Source organism: Dipteris shenzhenensis, chromosome 29, assembly GCF_047967505.1.
Source record: "Dipteris shenzhenensis isolate YYH24624 ecotype China chromosome 29, Dip_SZ_1.0, whole genome shotgun sequence".
Taxonomy (NCBI): Eukaryota; Viridiplantae; Streptophyta; class Polypodiopsida; order Gleicheniales; family Dipteridaceae; genus Dipteris; species Dipteris shenzhenensis.
In genome coordinates, this window is record NC_141624.1 from 46561103 (window position 1) to 46577045 (window position 15943).

At 37.9% G+C, this 15943-nt stretch overlaps 1 protein-coding gene across 1 annotated transcript in view; it reads right to left on the reverse strand.

Annotated features, from left to right (window-relative positions):
* Nucleotides 1–1043: 1043 nt before the first annotated feature.
* Nucleotides 1044–15943, reverse strand: part of LOC147882927 (superoxide dismutase [Cu-Zn], chloroplastic-like) — a 48355-nt gene continuing 33455 nt past the window's right edge. The window contains exon 8 of the mRNA XM_087400649.1: nucleotides 1044–1129. Coding sequence (XP_087256775.1) covers nucleotides 1104–1129 — 26 coding nt within the window. The 3' untranslated portion in view covers nucleotides 1044–1103. The remainder of the gene's footprint in view (nucleotides 1130–15943) is intronic.

The window sequence follows — 15943 nt, forward strand, 5'->3', positions numbered from 1 at the left end:
CAACAAAAAGTTCACTATACATACATATATTATATATATATATATGTGTGTGTGTGTGTGTGTGTGCATGTGTGTATGTGTGTGTGTGTATACATACATATATATATATATATATACATATATTTATTTATTTATTTATTTATGTATATGTATATATACATATAGATATACTTATACATACATACATACATACATACATACATATATATATATGTATGTATATGTATATGTATATGTTGTATATATATATATATATATATATATATGTATGTATGTATATGTATATCTATATGTAGATATATACATATATATACATATATATATACATACATATACATATATATCTATATATATATATATGTATATGTATGTATATACATGTATATGTATATATACATACACATGTACATACACACACACACACACACATATATATACACACACATATGTATATTACATATATGTATACATATATATACGTGTATATATGAGAGTTTTGCATGGAGCAACTCCACACCTACATGCACACATATAGAGGACACTCGTACAATAGACACACACACATATAGAGGACACTCGCACGCACCTTTTAAATATGCTTACATTTTACACATGCGTGCATGCCAGGTGCATCTCTACATTACTAAGTAGAGTGAATTTAGTCGCCAGATCGAGAAACTTTCTATTACCAATCGAAAATTATGAATCTCTCTTCAATGTAAACCAACTTGACAATAGTCTACAAAGTTATTTCATTTTTACCTCAATGATGGCAAGAAAGGAACACATATGGTCATCATCAATTTCCTGCCCATTTGAAGATTGATATTCCTACCTCTAGAAGGTGGTCTTGCTGCCAATATCAACCACGAAAGTGACAGAATTCGTCCCCTCAAAGGAAATGCCTTAGAGTCATGACAGTCAAGAAATATGCAAAAAATATTTTGCAGTATGAAACTAAGCATGAAACTAAGCAGCAAAGATCACACAAGGAACAGTATTACCACACAACAGTTAGCATTAAAGGTACTTGTGTTGGCGCCATGAGGCTTTATGGGTATATGCTCCGCAGTTAGGTACCAGAAAAAATCTTTCTATGTGTATCATTTTGGGGAAATTCCAATAATGCCTGCAAGAAAGAAGAGTTAGGACCATAAAACTGAAACAATAAAGTATCCAGACTAGCTTAAGATGTATAACATGAACTTAGAATCAAACTAGTTATCAATAAATTACAAGCATGCTTCTTTGACACACACAGAAGAATGCTTCCGAATATCTGGCAAATGCAAAGAGGGTTAGTTTCATTGCCTTCGTCAAAGATTGGGTCTCCCTTTAAACAACTTAACCCTTTACAATTAGTGATCTTCCTGAGCAGAATATACAGTCTACAAACTTTAATCCCTATTGATTTTGTTTATGTTCTAACTTGAAAGGACTAGCATTATTGTCTGCTCCATGAATGAGCAATTATTTATCAAGAGAGAAACCAATATATCTAGAACAATTTTTACTTTTTGAAAGATATGTCCCCTATGACTTGGTGAAATATCACAATGCTAAGCATATGGTTGATGAGAATTGGGGAGAGGAAAAAATGAATTGCATTCAACCATATATACATAATTGAATAGAAGCATTCAAGTAAAAAATTGAATAGAAGCATCCTTAGGAAGTCCCTAGTACCACTTTCTTCCAATGGTTTTTCGAAGCTTTACATGCTGATGTGTCCTTTAATAACATGTACCTCTGCAAATTAGTTGAGACCTGATACCTCCCAATAAGGGGATCTAGAAGGCCTCCAACCTCTATAGCTGATTTGAAACCTCTTGGCATTACCGAATTGATCTCCTAAATCATCATCATACTCCGGCATCGTACGTTCACCTAAGACTTGATCATTTTCTTCAATAAAGTGTGGTGATTCTTGATGATCGTCATCTTCTTCCTCAATATCGTGATCTCCATCTTCCTCCCGTACGATGTCATTATGCGCATCTTCCTCCTGGGTCATATTGTGATCTTCATCTTCTTCGCTAGATCCATCTGGATCAATTGGATCCAGCATTAGTAGTGACATCTCCATATCCACATCTCTATCTTCAAAAATTTGCTTACTTCATGGTGCTATCTTTCATTGAATGGAAGCATTCATGTACATTGGCTAAAAATGATTTGATTGAATATACCAGGAAATTTTTCATACCACATTGGATATCTATATTTTGTTCTGTAAATTATCATATTAATTCTTTTAGGATGTATTACTTTAGGTTGATTGTTGTATTTAGTTAGCTAGGACAACTTTGAATTACTACATGAATTAGTGAGATGAAGAACAATAGGTTGTGCATGGATGAGAGTAGCTAGGTTGTTTGTGGGATCTTGTCGATGAGGTGTAGATGTAAGTCTTGAAAACAATTGATGGGACATGGATTCCTTTATAATGAATTCCTTTATTAGGTAGTAGGTTGTCTTTGGGATCTTGTGGATGAGGTATAGATGTACATGTTGTGTTTGGGATTTTACATCAACGGATATATGGTCTTTGAAAATGTACTACTTTTAAAGATTATGTAGGTTCAGTTAGATATGAGTCTTTATTTACTTAATAAATCCCAATGGTGCCAAAATACACCACCTCATGCATGGATGAGACAAATTAATATGTATCATGTTGTGTATATGAAATATGTATGTAGCTATTTGGAAGCTATATTTACTTCTTGGACATTACACCACATTTGAAAACAATCAGACATAATTGCATGTGATCACTTGTATTTATTATTTACATAGAATGGGAGTTGGCAACTTGAACCCCCAAGTAATACATGCTTTGATGGAATACTCCAAGTAACATTTTGGTAAGGTTCTACTCTTAGGTATGATAAGACACTAGGTATAGACTTTGTTTCGCAGTACGTGATCCTTGAAACTGGTTGATGATGCACTCCAGAACATAGAGTATGTGGCCGTCCTCATCCATAGGTGGTAGCTCAGGAAGGACTTGGACATGCTATCCCACATATGGCTTCAGCAAGGACACATGGAAAACATTAAGAATCTTGGAGGTCCAGGGTAGCTCCAACTCATACGCCACCTCGCCAACTTTGTGGATGACCCTGTAGAGACCGTAATACCTATGAGCAAACTTCGTGTTTGCGTTACCTTTCAACAAGGCATAATGGTTCTTATGGAGACATAAGTGCACACAACCCCCTTCTTCAAAAGACAGATACATCATGTGTTCATCCGCATACTTCTTCTACTTGGCTTGGGCATCCTGCATATTCTTTTTAGCCAATTGCAGAAGGGCATCCATACTCTCCAAGTCATTTCTGTTAGATATCAATGCTCCACTCTCATGTAACTATGCGGGAACTAACTAACTCTACTTGTAAGCCCCCCATATGAGGAGAAGGCATTTGAGTAGCTCAGTTATCCAGTAGGTCCAGGTTTAAGGTCCAGGTTTAGACACCAGATGGGGGCCATGTGTGGCCTGGTGGCTGGACGGCTTCAGATAGAGTTGACACACTGCCAACTAGGCTACATGCAAGTGCGAGAAGGCATCCCATGACTGACCGCACTGAGGGTAGACGGAGCATTTCCTGAGGCAGCCCACTCTCGAGTTGTGGGGCCCGTTTGGAGCCCCAGATGATCCCGGATGGGCCGAACAGAGTCAGTAGGTGAGTTGCTCTATTTTGTGCCACGATTCTATCGTGTGGTCAGTGGCCTATTTCGGGACTGACCCCTAGTCGACCATTTTGGGTGGACTGGGTCGGTCACCCAATTGGGTCTAACCGACTACGACTGGTGGCTATATAAGAGCAAGCTCGTGAAGCCCATCATCATCACTAGCTACAGCAACCTTGATTCCTTAGCATCTAGCCTCCATCCTCTACTGTTTCCAGCATGCCGTCGAAGCTTCTCACACAGGAGCGCACGGGGGAGAATCTGGGGTGTCCATGCAAAACAAGTTTGCCGAGAAGATCCGTTCCTGCCTCAGAGACAGCAACAAGGTCCATGAGTGAGGAATTTGAACATAATGGACCACCGAAGGTCCAAGCATGACCACTGAAGCTCCCATTCATGACCATATATAACAAAATTTGGTCACATAGATACGCAATGAATGAATATAGGAGAGAGCTCTCTATGCTCTATGTGTTTCTGAACAAAGCCACAAGCACACACACATTGTTCCTTGCACTTTGCTAGTATGGCATCTCTGGCCGGAAGCCTAAAGGCTACTCGATTGACTCTCCTTCTCTATTCCTTGCTACCTATGCATTGCCTTTTTGTTCAACGAAGGGAGAAAGCTTTGGGAGAAGTAGAGTGGGACTACATAGTATAGCAAAGTTACACAAAAAGTCGAGTAGAGTAGAGTTGCGCCAGAGCATGCAACAGTTGGAAGCCGCAATAGTCCTACTAGCATTGCAAACAAACGTTTCATATTCCAATTATCAAATAGGCAAGGTCTCGTGTGAACAGTAGTAAGCCAACAGCCAAGAATTGCACCTGGAAATTGTTCAAGGTCCATCCATTTTCCATCGTCAACCCATCTTGGTAGAAGAAGAAGAAGAGCGTGAGCGCCAGACCAACATGAGCTCTAGTTTGAGTCCATCACTACAGGGAGCTCGGAGAGCCATCAACTCAGGGAGGCTGTTTCAAGGATGTGTACTTGGCTAATGTCTTCATCTTGCAGTTCATTTCCACCCAGCTGTGTAATGGGCTTCCCTATTCTTTCATACACCGTATAGGTCCTCGTGATCTTTTATGATCCTTCTTGGAACTGTGGTCCAACCAATCTCCACTATCTAGAGATTCCTTTCTTGAGCTATGCGCCCAAGTATTAAGCCAATACCAATGTCTCTTATTATTCCTATCTTAGTGATCCAAGGGTGAATATTTATAAGAGGCATATTCCTCCAAAATTGCTAATGTAATCTCAAGAGAAAACCTCAAGCGCCCATAGCTCTTATAGCAAGCCCCTTTCACAATATCAAAAGTCTCAAGAGCCTATATCCCCTAGTCCATAGTTCCCATTTGACATATTGGAAGTGTATAAAGCTATATGCACACCCCTTGATTGCAAGGGTCCCCAAGGGGATGTGTGTGTGTGTGTGTGTGTGTGTGGTTTGATTTGGGATCAAAAAAAGATCACAAATTTCCCAAAAAAGCTCAGGAAAATTTTTTCCCCCTCTTCATATAATCATAAGCATCTGCCCAAAGTGTTGGTCACCAATATCCTAATGAGAGGACTTTTTCAATTAGTTGGTAGGGTCAAACAAGTTTAGAACGAAACTTCTTGCATCAATTGGTCAAAATTTAGGAAATGGTCTTCCTATCATCACATAATCCATGATGACTGCACAGCAAGTGTGGAACATCTATTTGGAATAGTTCTGCATCTAGCAAGTCATGTTCTACTCCATCTCCCTCTTCTCTTATCATGAATCATGGCATGACGTACTATGTAGTCATAATCCCCTGCTATTTGAAGTTGAATCCTTCTAGTAGTAGAAGCCATCTAGTTATCTAACATATCATACATGGTTGGATACAATAAGGCTTGATTATCAATAAAATGCAAAGTCAATGGCAATTTCTAAATTTTCACACTCTAGACAATTGCTAGAGCTTCTCTTTTTATGATGATGTAATTCACCTATGCATCATTTACTTGTCTACTTGCAAAGTTTCTTATATCTATAGGTTGGCATAATACATTCCTATTGCATAATTTGGACTATCATATGTACATGGAGTTAAATGAACTAGATTGGTGCAGCCATTAGTATAAGAGTTGCGATCAATCTCCACTTGAGGATTTTAGATGCATGCTCACTTTCTTCTATCTAGCTAATTTTAAGAATAGCTTGTATAGGGGCGTTGCAATAATCTTATCATGCATGGACCATGAATACTTCTACACCCTTAGCATTTTGTGGGGGCGGTGATGCCATGATTACCTTAAATTTTCCCATCCATGCGTAAAAACTGTCCCAAGACAACTCTATGTGTGACCAAGAATTGACATTTTGGAGGGTTCAAGGATATGACATGCTCTTTGCAATTTTTCAGTACCTCTTGCAAACATTTCAAGTGATCCTTTTCCCTCGAACATATGTATAAGCCATCTAGGAAGACTTGTGGAAATTTGTTAAGGAATGCCCTAAAGGTGTATAGGATTCATTAAAAAGTGGTTGGGGCATTGCATAATCCAAAAAGCATGACTCTGTATCCAAAATTCTCTATTCTATGCCAAATGCAGTCTTTGATCTTCAGGTTCAAATTGTCCATTGAATCCATCCAAGAAGCTATATAATTTTGCCTCAGCTATACTACCATTTCCAAAACTATTTCAATTAGTGGAAGGGATAGTGATCTCTAATTGTAGTTGCATTGACATTTTAAGATTCACATATTCTTAGCTTCTTGTTCTTCTTTGTTGGTGACCCCCAATCGGTGTGCCTAATTTCATTAGTGAAATAGGCATTGAGTAATTTTTATAATTTCTCACATACCATGTTGCCATACTTTGGGTTTGTCTTGTAGGGTCCACATACCTTAGTGTTGGAAGCTTCCTAATAGCTATGATGTGTACTACAACTTTGGGAGAAACTTAAAAGCTCTTTCATTTCTTTATACCATACAATCCATGTATTCCATCATTAATTCTTTTAATTGAATTCTTCCTCTTTTGTGAGTTAATCATTGATGTACACATGCTTTTCTTTTTCCTTCATAACAAGATTCAATTTCTTTGTTTTGGATGGCCCCTCATAAACTGGGGTTTCCCTAGTCTATCTATGTTTCTATGTTATGACTATCAAACTGGCCTAGGAATTGTTATCATTGTGCCTTCTCTTCTATCATTCTCTTGAAGTAGTCAAGCAATTGCCAATATAGTAAAAGTCTTGAAGTAGTTTGGCGTTTGCACCTTGGATTCAACGATAGGAATATGCTTATTGTTGATGATGCAATGTACAAGCTAGCTCTAGGAATGATAGATGCTATTGGTTCACTTCATCATTTGTCCCTAATGACACTTGACAAGACATGCATTATCTAATAAATGGGTTACAGGCATGGCTACATGAGTGAGATTGCAGCCACCATGGTCTTATGCGCATTAACAGACCTTACACCGAGCATCTTCCTAATGTAATACAAGATTTGTGGGATACCCATGCTAGGATTCTTTGGGAATGTTAACAAAACTAACTAATAGTTATTTAGTACTACTATTGATGGCTTTTTAGAAGTAGCACTAAGCAAGTGTTTAATACAAAAGATGACTATTGAATACTATTTAGAAGTAATAAAACAGCTATTTAGTACTATTAAGCAGCTAATTAGTACTATCAAAGATGAAATCTATTGTTAAATAGAATTAAATAGTGTTTCTAAAAGTTTTGAATGTTATTACAATCATGGCTGGTAATAAACTATTAAGTCTTACTAAAGAGTACTATTTCGTATTAAAAAACACTCATAATAGTACTAAAATATTAGATTAAGAGTACTCTATAGTGTCTCTAATAGTTTTTTCTACACAAGGGTATGAGTAGAGCTATTGTAACTTCTACTAAATAGTCAAGATGTACTATTAATCAACACTAAGGACATTGTTACTAGTACTAAACACTTGGTTAGTGCTTCACATGATCTTTTTAGCAATGTTTGCAATAGTTTTTTTTTTAATTTAAATAAATAACTATAGCTACTATAAATAGTCTAAATACATAGGATCTAACTATAGCCATTATGGTTAGTACTAAATAGCACTAAATTAGTACTATTATATCCTGTGTGAATTGCAATTGCAAACCTTGATTTGACAGCTCTGTTGCTTAATGGAATAGACAGTTCACTAAGACTTTAGCCCTAGTGAAATAGATGATTCTTGAACCTTTTCACCACTTCTCGATGTGTCCCTATTGTTGCTTGACTCTCAAATGACCTGGCTACATGGACCCTACCAATAGCCAGCTTACATAGCAATAATTGGATTTGTTCTTTGGCCCTCTTACATGAGCCAATCAAAACTAATAAAGAGGTGCCCCCTTCAATCAATGTAAACATGGTGCTACACCTTCTACTGGCCAAGAAGGTAAAATGACTCCTTTCTTAGACGAAAGGGGTCTTTGGGGCCACTTGGATTCAAAAACAAGAAGCCCAAAACCCCCTTTCATCTAAGAAAGGGATATTTGGACCTTTTTTTAAACATGGCCTTGACAAAAGGGGATTTTGGGTTTCTTTATTTCATATGGGCCATGTTTAAAAGGCCTAAAAAGCCCCTTCCTTTGAAGAAAGGGAAATTTTGGCTTTTTTTTGTTCAAATGGGGCTTCTAGTAAGTATGCATGGTGGAGAGGATGCTAAAATTAAGTAAACATGTAGGGTAGTATTGTGAATAAAGGGTCTCATGAACAATATTTATATTTTGAATGTCAGCAAAACATTACATATTTGCAAGGTGAATTGCTCACATGAGCCAATCAAAACTAATAAAGAGGTGCCCCCTTCAATCAATGTAAACATGGTGCTACACCTTCTACTGGCCAAGAAGGTCAAATGACTCCTTTCTTAGACGAAAGGGGTCTTTGGGGCCACTTGGATTCAAAAACAAGAAGCCCAAAAACCCCTTTCATCTAAGAAAGGGATATTTGGACCTTTTTTTAAACATGGCCTTGACAAAAGGGGATTTTGGGTTTCTTTATTTCATATGGGCCATGTTTAAAAAATAGGCCTAAAAAGCCCCTTCCTTTGAAGAAAGGGAAATTTTGGCTTTTTTTTGTTCAAATGGGGCTTCTAGTAAGTATGCATGGTGGAGAGGATGCTAAAATTAAGTAAACATGTAGGGTAGTATTGTGAATAAAGGGTCTCATGAACAATATTTATATTTTGAATGTCAGCAAAACATTACATATTTGCAAGGTGAATTGGTAAGATGTTAAATGTGGCTAAATTGGCGATAATCGATAGCATGTTTGTGGGGTGGTCTTGTGACTACAGAGGTCTACAATGCTGTAACAAAATTATCTAGGTGAAGACAATATATGTGATGCTGAGAAAATTGTGCTCGGTCCAAATGCTCAAAAAAAAGACACACCCTCATTTTTTGCACTTTTAACTATCGTTTGCATACTGTGACATCATCATTAGACATTATTGTTGGACCATTTTTGTCTTCCCCACCAACTTTGGCAAGTCAAAAATTACACTTTTGAGACAAGTTTCAGAATATTTTAATTTTTAATAGCAATATTTTAATATTTTTGACAGCCATATTCATTTTTTGAAGTATAAGATTTGTATTTGGGTCATTTGACACCCAAATAATGTTAACTACAAGAATAATTAGTCTTGATACTTTAGCAAAGCTAGACAACTCAAAGTATGGTACTCTTGTAGGATAGATGGGATATGTTGATGGATACATTACCTAGTCCAATTGGTAATCCACCAATATAAGCTAGCTACTACACAAGCACAATTTGAATAGGTTAAAAGGGACAAAAATGCCTAACACTTGATAAAGCAAAATGTATAAGATGTTACGATTGGAAACATGGGATACTTTTGCAACTTCATATGAATCAAAGAATCCTTCTAGGATTTTGACATTGAGAGACATCAAATCATTCAGAGATTCTGACATTGCAATGAACCAAGATCCTTACATCTGCCGCAATCATACCTCCAAGGCTATCATATTGACTTCTTGCAAATGAGCAACAAGAAACTCTCTATGGTCCTCATACTTACGGATTTGAAAGAGCAAATTCTTAACTTTAGTACACTGCTCTTTGTTTCCCCTAAACGCACCACTAATACTCATGTCCCTCAAAGGCATTTCCAAGCCTTGACTATGTTAGCTAACCTATCTAAGATGATATCATAATTACTACAATCGTCCATTTCCTAGCCTTGACTATATTAGCTAATCTATCTAAGATGATATCATAGTTACTATGATGACAGTGTGCTGACCTCGAACATACCTATAAAACTTAATTTAGTATTAACTATATATTAGCTAATCTATATGAGATTATATCATAGTTACTACAATGACAATACACTAACCCCGACATACCCATATAACTTAGATAAGTCATGTCGACCAAAGGTGTAATGCAAACTAGAATTATTGTCTTTTATATTATTTTCAATGTTTTTACAAGAAGGTTCACCCTCTTGCTTAGGATGAGAGGCTCTAGAAACATTGGTCTTACCCATCTTTCTCTTTAGCCTTGGACAATCATGCAATCTATGATCTGTCACTTTTTTGCATCCAAAAGATTCTTTCCTTAAACAATCTATCATGTTCCTGAGTAAACATGAATGGGGGGGTTCATACATCCACCTGAAGTAGGTTTTCTTGTTGGTTTGGTAATAACCATTTGCACTCCTACTCAACTAGGAAAATGACGTTCATTCTGCCTAGAATTACCTGATCAAACAAAGGGTCTACTCTTTGATGTTGATGCCTCATGTGTTGCATCTCTCAATCTAGGATTAACTTTCTTTTCTACTGCCCCTGCTAGTCTAATTGCATCCTTCAACATAGTCGATGAGCTTAGGAGTTCCAACTCATGTCAAATATTTGTTCTAAGTAAACAAATATTTCCTTAAACAATCTATCATGTTCCTGAGTAAACATGAATGGGGGGGTTCATACATCCACCTGAAGTAGGTTTTCTTGTTGGTTTGGTAATAACCATTTGCACTCCTACTCAACTAGGAAAATGACGTTCATTCTGCCTAGAATTACCTGATCAAACAAAGGGTCTACTCTTTGATGTTGATGCCTCATGTGTTGCATCTCTCAATCTAGGATTAACTTTCTTTTCTACTGCCCCTGCTAGTCTAATTGCATCCTTCAACATAGTCGATGAGCTTAGGAGTTCCAACTCATGTCAAATATTTGTTCTAAGTAAACAAATATTTCCTTAAACAATCTATCATGTTCCTGAGTAAACATGAATGGGGGGGTTCATACATCCACCTGAAGTAGGTTTTCTTGTTGGTTTGGTAATAACCATTTGCACTCCTACTCAACTAGGAAAATGACGTTCATTCTGCCTAGAATTACCTGATCAAACAAAGGGTCTACTCTTTGATGTTGATGCCTCATGTGTTGCATCTCTCAATCTAGGATTAACTTTCTTTTCTACTGCCCCTGCTAGTCTAATTGCATCCTTCAACATAGTCGATGAGCTTAGGAGTTCCAACTCATGTCAAATATTTGTTCTAAGACCTAACATATACTTATATAATTTCTCCTTCTCCATCTTTGTCAAAAATCAAGAGACAAATGCTAGAATTTTGTTGTGTATAAGTTCACTATCTCCCGATCGAGTTTCTACTTTTTCTCCCATCTGGAACTTTGATCCTCCTTATACTCAAGGAGAAATGTAGCCTCTAATTCTTCCAAGAATTTAGAGCATTCCCTAATGGGACTATTTTCCGATTGGCGCACGGACCACCAAAGTGGCGCATCCTTCTTTAAGTGTAGATAGCTAGCACCAACTTTTCATCTTCAGTATGCTCAAATTGTACAAAGTACAATTGAAAATGTCTAATCCAATGTAGGAGTTTCTCAAGTTGCCTAACCCCCTCATACTTTGGAAGGTCAAGTATCTCCTTAAGACTTAACTTTCTTTTCTTAGCCTTTTCTAATAGGTCTGTCTAACCCTCCAATAACTTCCTTTCGCCGTCATATCTCATTGAATTGTGTCATTTATTATAGTTGACATCCTTAAAGAAATTATTAGATTGTTGTCTGGTTGGTGAGGTGGTTATGTTGTTCCTGGTGGAGTTTAGTTGGTGGTTGAGGGTTATCTAATGATGGGTCACGTACATGTTGGTATATGGGAGTGTACGGTGTGGCTTCCATAAGGTTTAGTGTGATATGTGGGCAAATTTCAGGTGTGAATGCTTGATTATCTTCCATGTTTTTATGTGATGAAAATGGAGCTAATCAAGTTTTCAATTAAGTTTCGTGATTAGTTACTAGTGTTTGTAGTTTATGAATATAAGCAATGTATGAAATTCAACTAAGATATAAAAAGTTGTAAGGATAATGGTACTTCCCCTCTCTAGCGCCCACGCTTCACGCTACTGCTTTGATGGTATTGATGTTGTCTTTGACTAAGCTGTATGTTGTCTCTTACTTATTTGTTTTCTTTCTTTTGTTATTTTATCTTAAAATTGCACTCGACTAGAGAGGTACTGTAAAGAAGAAGACATAAAAGTAGACTTAGGAGAAATAAGAGGGGGGGAAGGGGGGGGGGGGGATATAGTGGATTTTTCGCCCCTCTGCCTCTTTGAAAAGTCCAAAACTCAAAGAAGGAAAGGGGAAGGAGCCCTAGTCCTTTTCGAGTCTCCTATGCCTCGACAAAGTCAAAATGATGTTTGCATCTTAAATATCTTCCACTTAATAGGTCCACACAGGTAGATGATCATGGCTTTGATACCACTTGTCAAGAACATAAATGCAGATAATCATGTGTGGAGAATGATTTTAGAAACTGAGAAGTATTGGCCCTTCAAATGGGGTGGAAAGAGTGTCCATGTGAGTGTACTCTTCCTACATGCTCTTTGCAAGCCACAAATCCATATGCAATTACTCACACACACACTATGAATGATGCAAGAGGGACTTCTTCTCATGCCTCTTGTATCACATCACGTGGGCATACCCCATTATTCTACTCTTAACCTATGACTCTTTTATGCCTACCATTAATTAATGCAATACATGGCCATGCAAATACTACCCATCCTACCCATACAAATACTACCCTTTCCTACCCATCCTAGGACCTAATGCATATGTGCAAATTAAACTAAATTGGGCAATTTACAAAGTCACAACCATAGGGTAATCACCACACTCCCTAGTATGATCCACTAGGATCTAATACAAAAAACATGTCATGACAATAAGCATATCATCTTAAGCCTTGGCAAAGAATCTAGTACATTATTCAAGGATAAATCATATTGATGTTCAAGAAACTTCATCTATGAGAGAGTACTCAGTGGAGATATCATATTTCTTCAAATCCTAACATCACCATCTTGAGGGAATGACTAATTCATGATGTTGATCTTGAGGGAAGGTGTTGAATATTCATCTCAACATCATGTGTTATAATGTGCATAAGCACTAACACAATAGAGTGCTAAAAGAAAAAAGAATAAAATACTCTAACCATTACTCGAAAGGGCTCATATACATTGATTCTTTACAACTAGTCCAATGCACGTAGTCATTTATGGTGTGCTCTCTAGCTATGCCCTCTCTCCTCATTTCCTCTCCCTCTTCATATTTTATCATAGTAGCCATGAAATCATTTGGTGAAATAGCCACTTAAGCGTTGCAATCTCTATTTGACACTAGCTTATCAATGTCTATTCTATGCTCTAATTTCAAATCTAGATGATAATGGCTTAATAGAACAAAGAGTACTTGTGCATATTCTCATCTGAATGATCTAAGTCTTGTAATGTGTGATTGATGATTGCAATAACTAGTATAAGTTAGTAGTGGCATTACTCGATTACACTCATTGTTGATAGAACAAACATGTAGGAAACCTATTGCAAGTGCTCTGTGTTTCCCTTATGCTCATTCAAAATGTGAGTAGCTAATCAAGTGGGGGAAAGTGAGTGGGTTAGGGAATCACTTGATGAGCAATTGAGAGGGAGGGCTAGGGAATCACCGTACACCATGTCAACACCATATGCAACCTTGTGATAAAGTAAATCCAGAACTTCATACTTATCCTATTTTTAAAACCATCCATTTATATATCCTTTTGATTTGAAGACCCCTATATATTTGTTTAAATCTTCTTGATTAAGAGCTTCTCATTTTGTTGGCTCTTTCCTAGGGTCTTTATGATCTTACAAGGATCTTGCTAGGCTTAGCTTTGATTGCTAGCCTAAGAGTTGCAAGAACTTGGATGGTATGAGTAGAATATTCTTAACAAAAGATGAACTTATATAAAGCAAAGAAGAATGCTACCTCATCAATGGTGGACATGTTTGCACTATACCATGCATTTGTTTAACTTTGCATTGATCTTCACTAGTTAACAACATATCATATATTTTAGCTATACCATATTTGGAGGGAATGATGGTCTTGAAAGAGTTGGAGTGCGTTATATTTTTATGATCATGGATTTATGGGCTCAAAAGGATGAAAAACCTAGAAATCTACTTAAGATCTTTGACTAGTTGGCTAGTTTTCTTGTAATCATGATTGATTATGTAGGAGAGTTAGTTTGTTGTCTACTTGGTCTTGTATCTATTGGAGTTATATGCATCTCATAGTGAGTGAGGAATCTTTGTGGGTGTGGGGGCCCTTATTCAGGTGAGGATAGAGAGTGTTTGGAGGCCTTTCCAAGGCTATTGGGTGAGGTTGTCTTGCCTAGCTTCTAGGGCTAGTTGGCCAAGCCATGTAGGGCACTGACCCTAGTCAAGTTTAGTCGATTTGGAGGTTTGGTCAATCAACCAGTCTAATCAATTGACTAAACCTAGGGTCGCCCAGTTGGTTGGCCCTAGGTTGGGACCTACTTGCATAGTTCCCAGGAGTATTGGAAGTAGGCGAGAAACGGTGTTTCGAAGTTTTGGGCACCAGATTAAACGGTGGAAATGGAGTTTTGGTCTTTAAGGTTAATAAAATATATATTATATATGTAATTATTATTAATACATATGTCATACAACAAGTTCTGAGAGGAGGACAATGAGGAGAGGAGAGGGCAAGGCCTGAGGAGAGCAAGGAGAAGAGGGTAACGGCTGAGGAGAGCAAGGAGGATAGGAGAGGAGAGGGCAAGGGCTGAGGAGAGCATGGAGGATATGCTAGAGAGGAGAGCAAGGAGGAAGGGCAGCGGGCTAAGAGGGGGATTGTAGGATGAGAGGAGAGGCTGGAGAGGGAGAGCAAAAACTGCCCTACCCGCCAATGGGGTTCTTACTTCTTACTCGGTGGTTGAGGCAAGTGTGGGAGTGTGTGCTGGTACTTTTGCTTTTATTCTGAGCATTGGTGTCTACAAGCTCTTACATTGCTACTCTATAAATTTTTCCTTGGATAAATTCCAAAGGCACTGCAAAAGCATAAAACTCTTACATTGCTGCTCTATATACATTTCCTTGGATAAATTCCAGAGGCATTGCAAAAGCACAAAACCCAAAAAAAAAAGAAAAAACCTTGTCCGAAACGCCGTTTCTGGTCGCGAAAATGGCGAACCGTTTCGGGTGCTCGAAAACGCCGTTTTTGGGTACTATGCCTACTTGGTCGGCTATTAATAGCTCTGCCCACTCCATTCTACAGCATCTCCTCCTCTGTTGGTGTATCCCTCTACTACATATAGAGTTGCCATTGCCTCTATTTGTGCAGACTCTCTCTCTCTCTCTCTCTCTCTCTCTCTCTCTCTCTCTCTCTCTCTCTCTCTCTCTGGCATAGCAAAGCATTGAATCTACTAGTGCGAGGGTTAGATGTAGGATACACTCCAATGGGGGATGCAAAAGCTTTATTTGAGAAAATGGAGATAAATCCCACATGCGATTCAGCCTGGCGCATTGGGAAAGAAGACATGCCCAAGAGACCTATAGTTATCAAAATGAGGATAGCCACAGACAGCAGATCCAATCTCTTAGAGGTGAGGGCATGATTGAAGGGGACTAGAATCTTTCTAGATGATGACCTAACACTACTACAGCAAGAACATAGAAGAGAGGGCATGGTCAAGGTTATGGCTGCGAGACAAAAGGAAAGTGGGCTATGTACCGAGATGGGAAAAACATAATTTCGGACAGAAATGACAGCAAAGAGAGGACAAGTGGAGAAGTGAGTAATGCCAGCCGTGACAGGAAGGGCAAGGAGATAGTGAAAGACAATAAATGACGGTGTCTATCTGA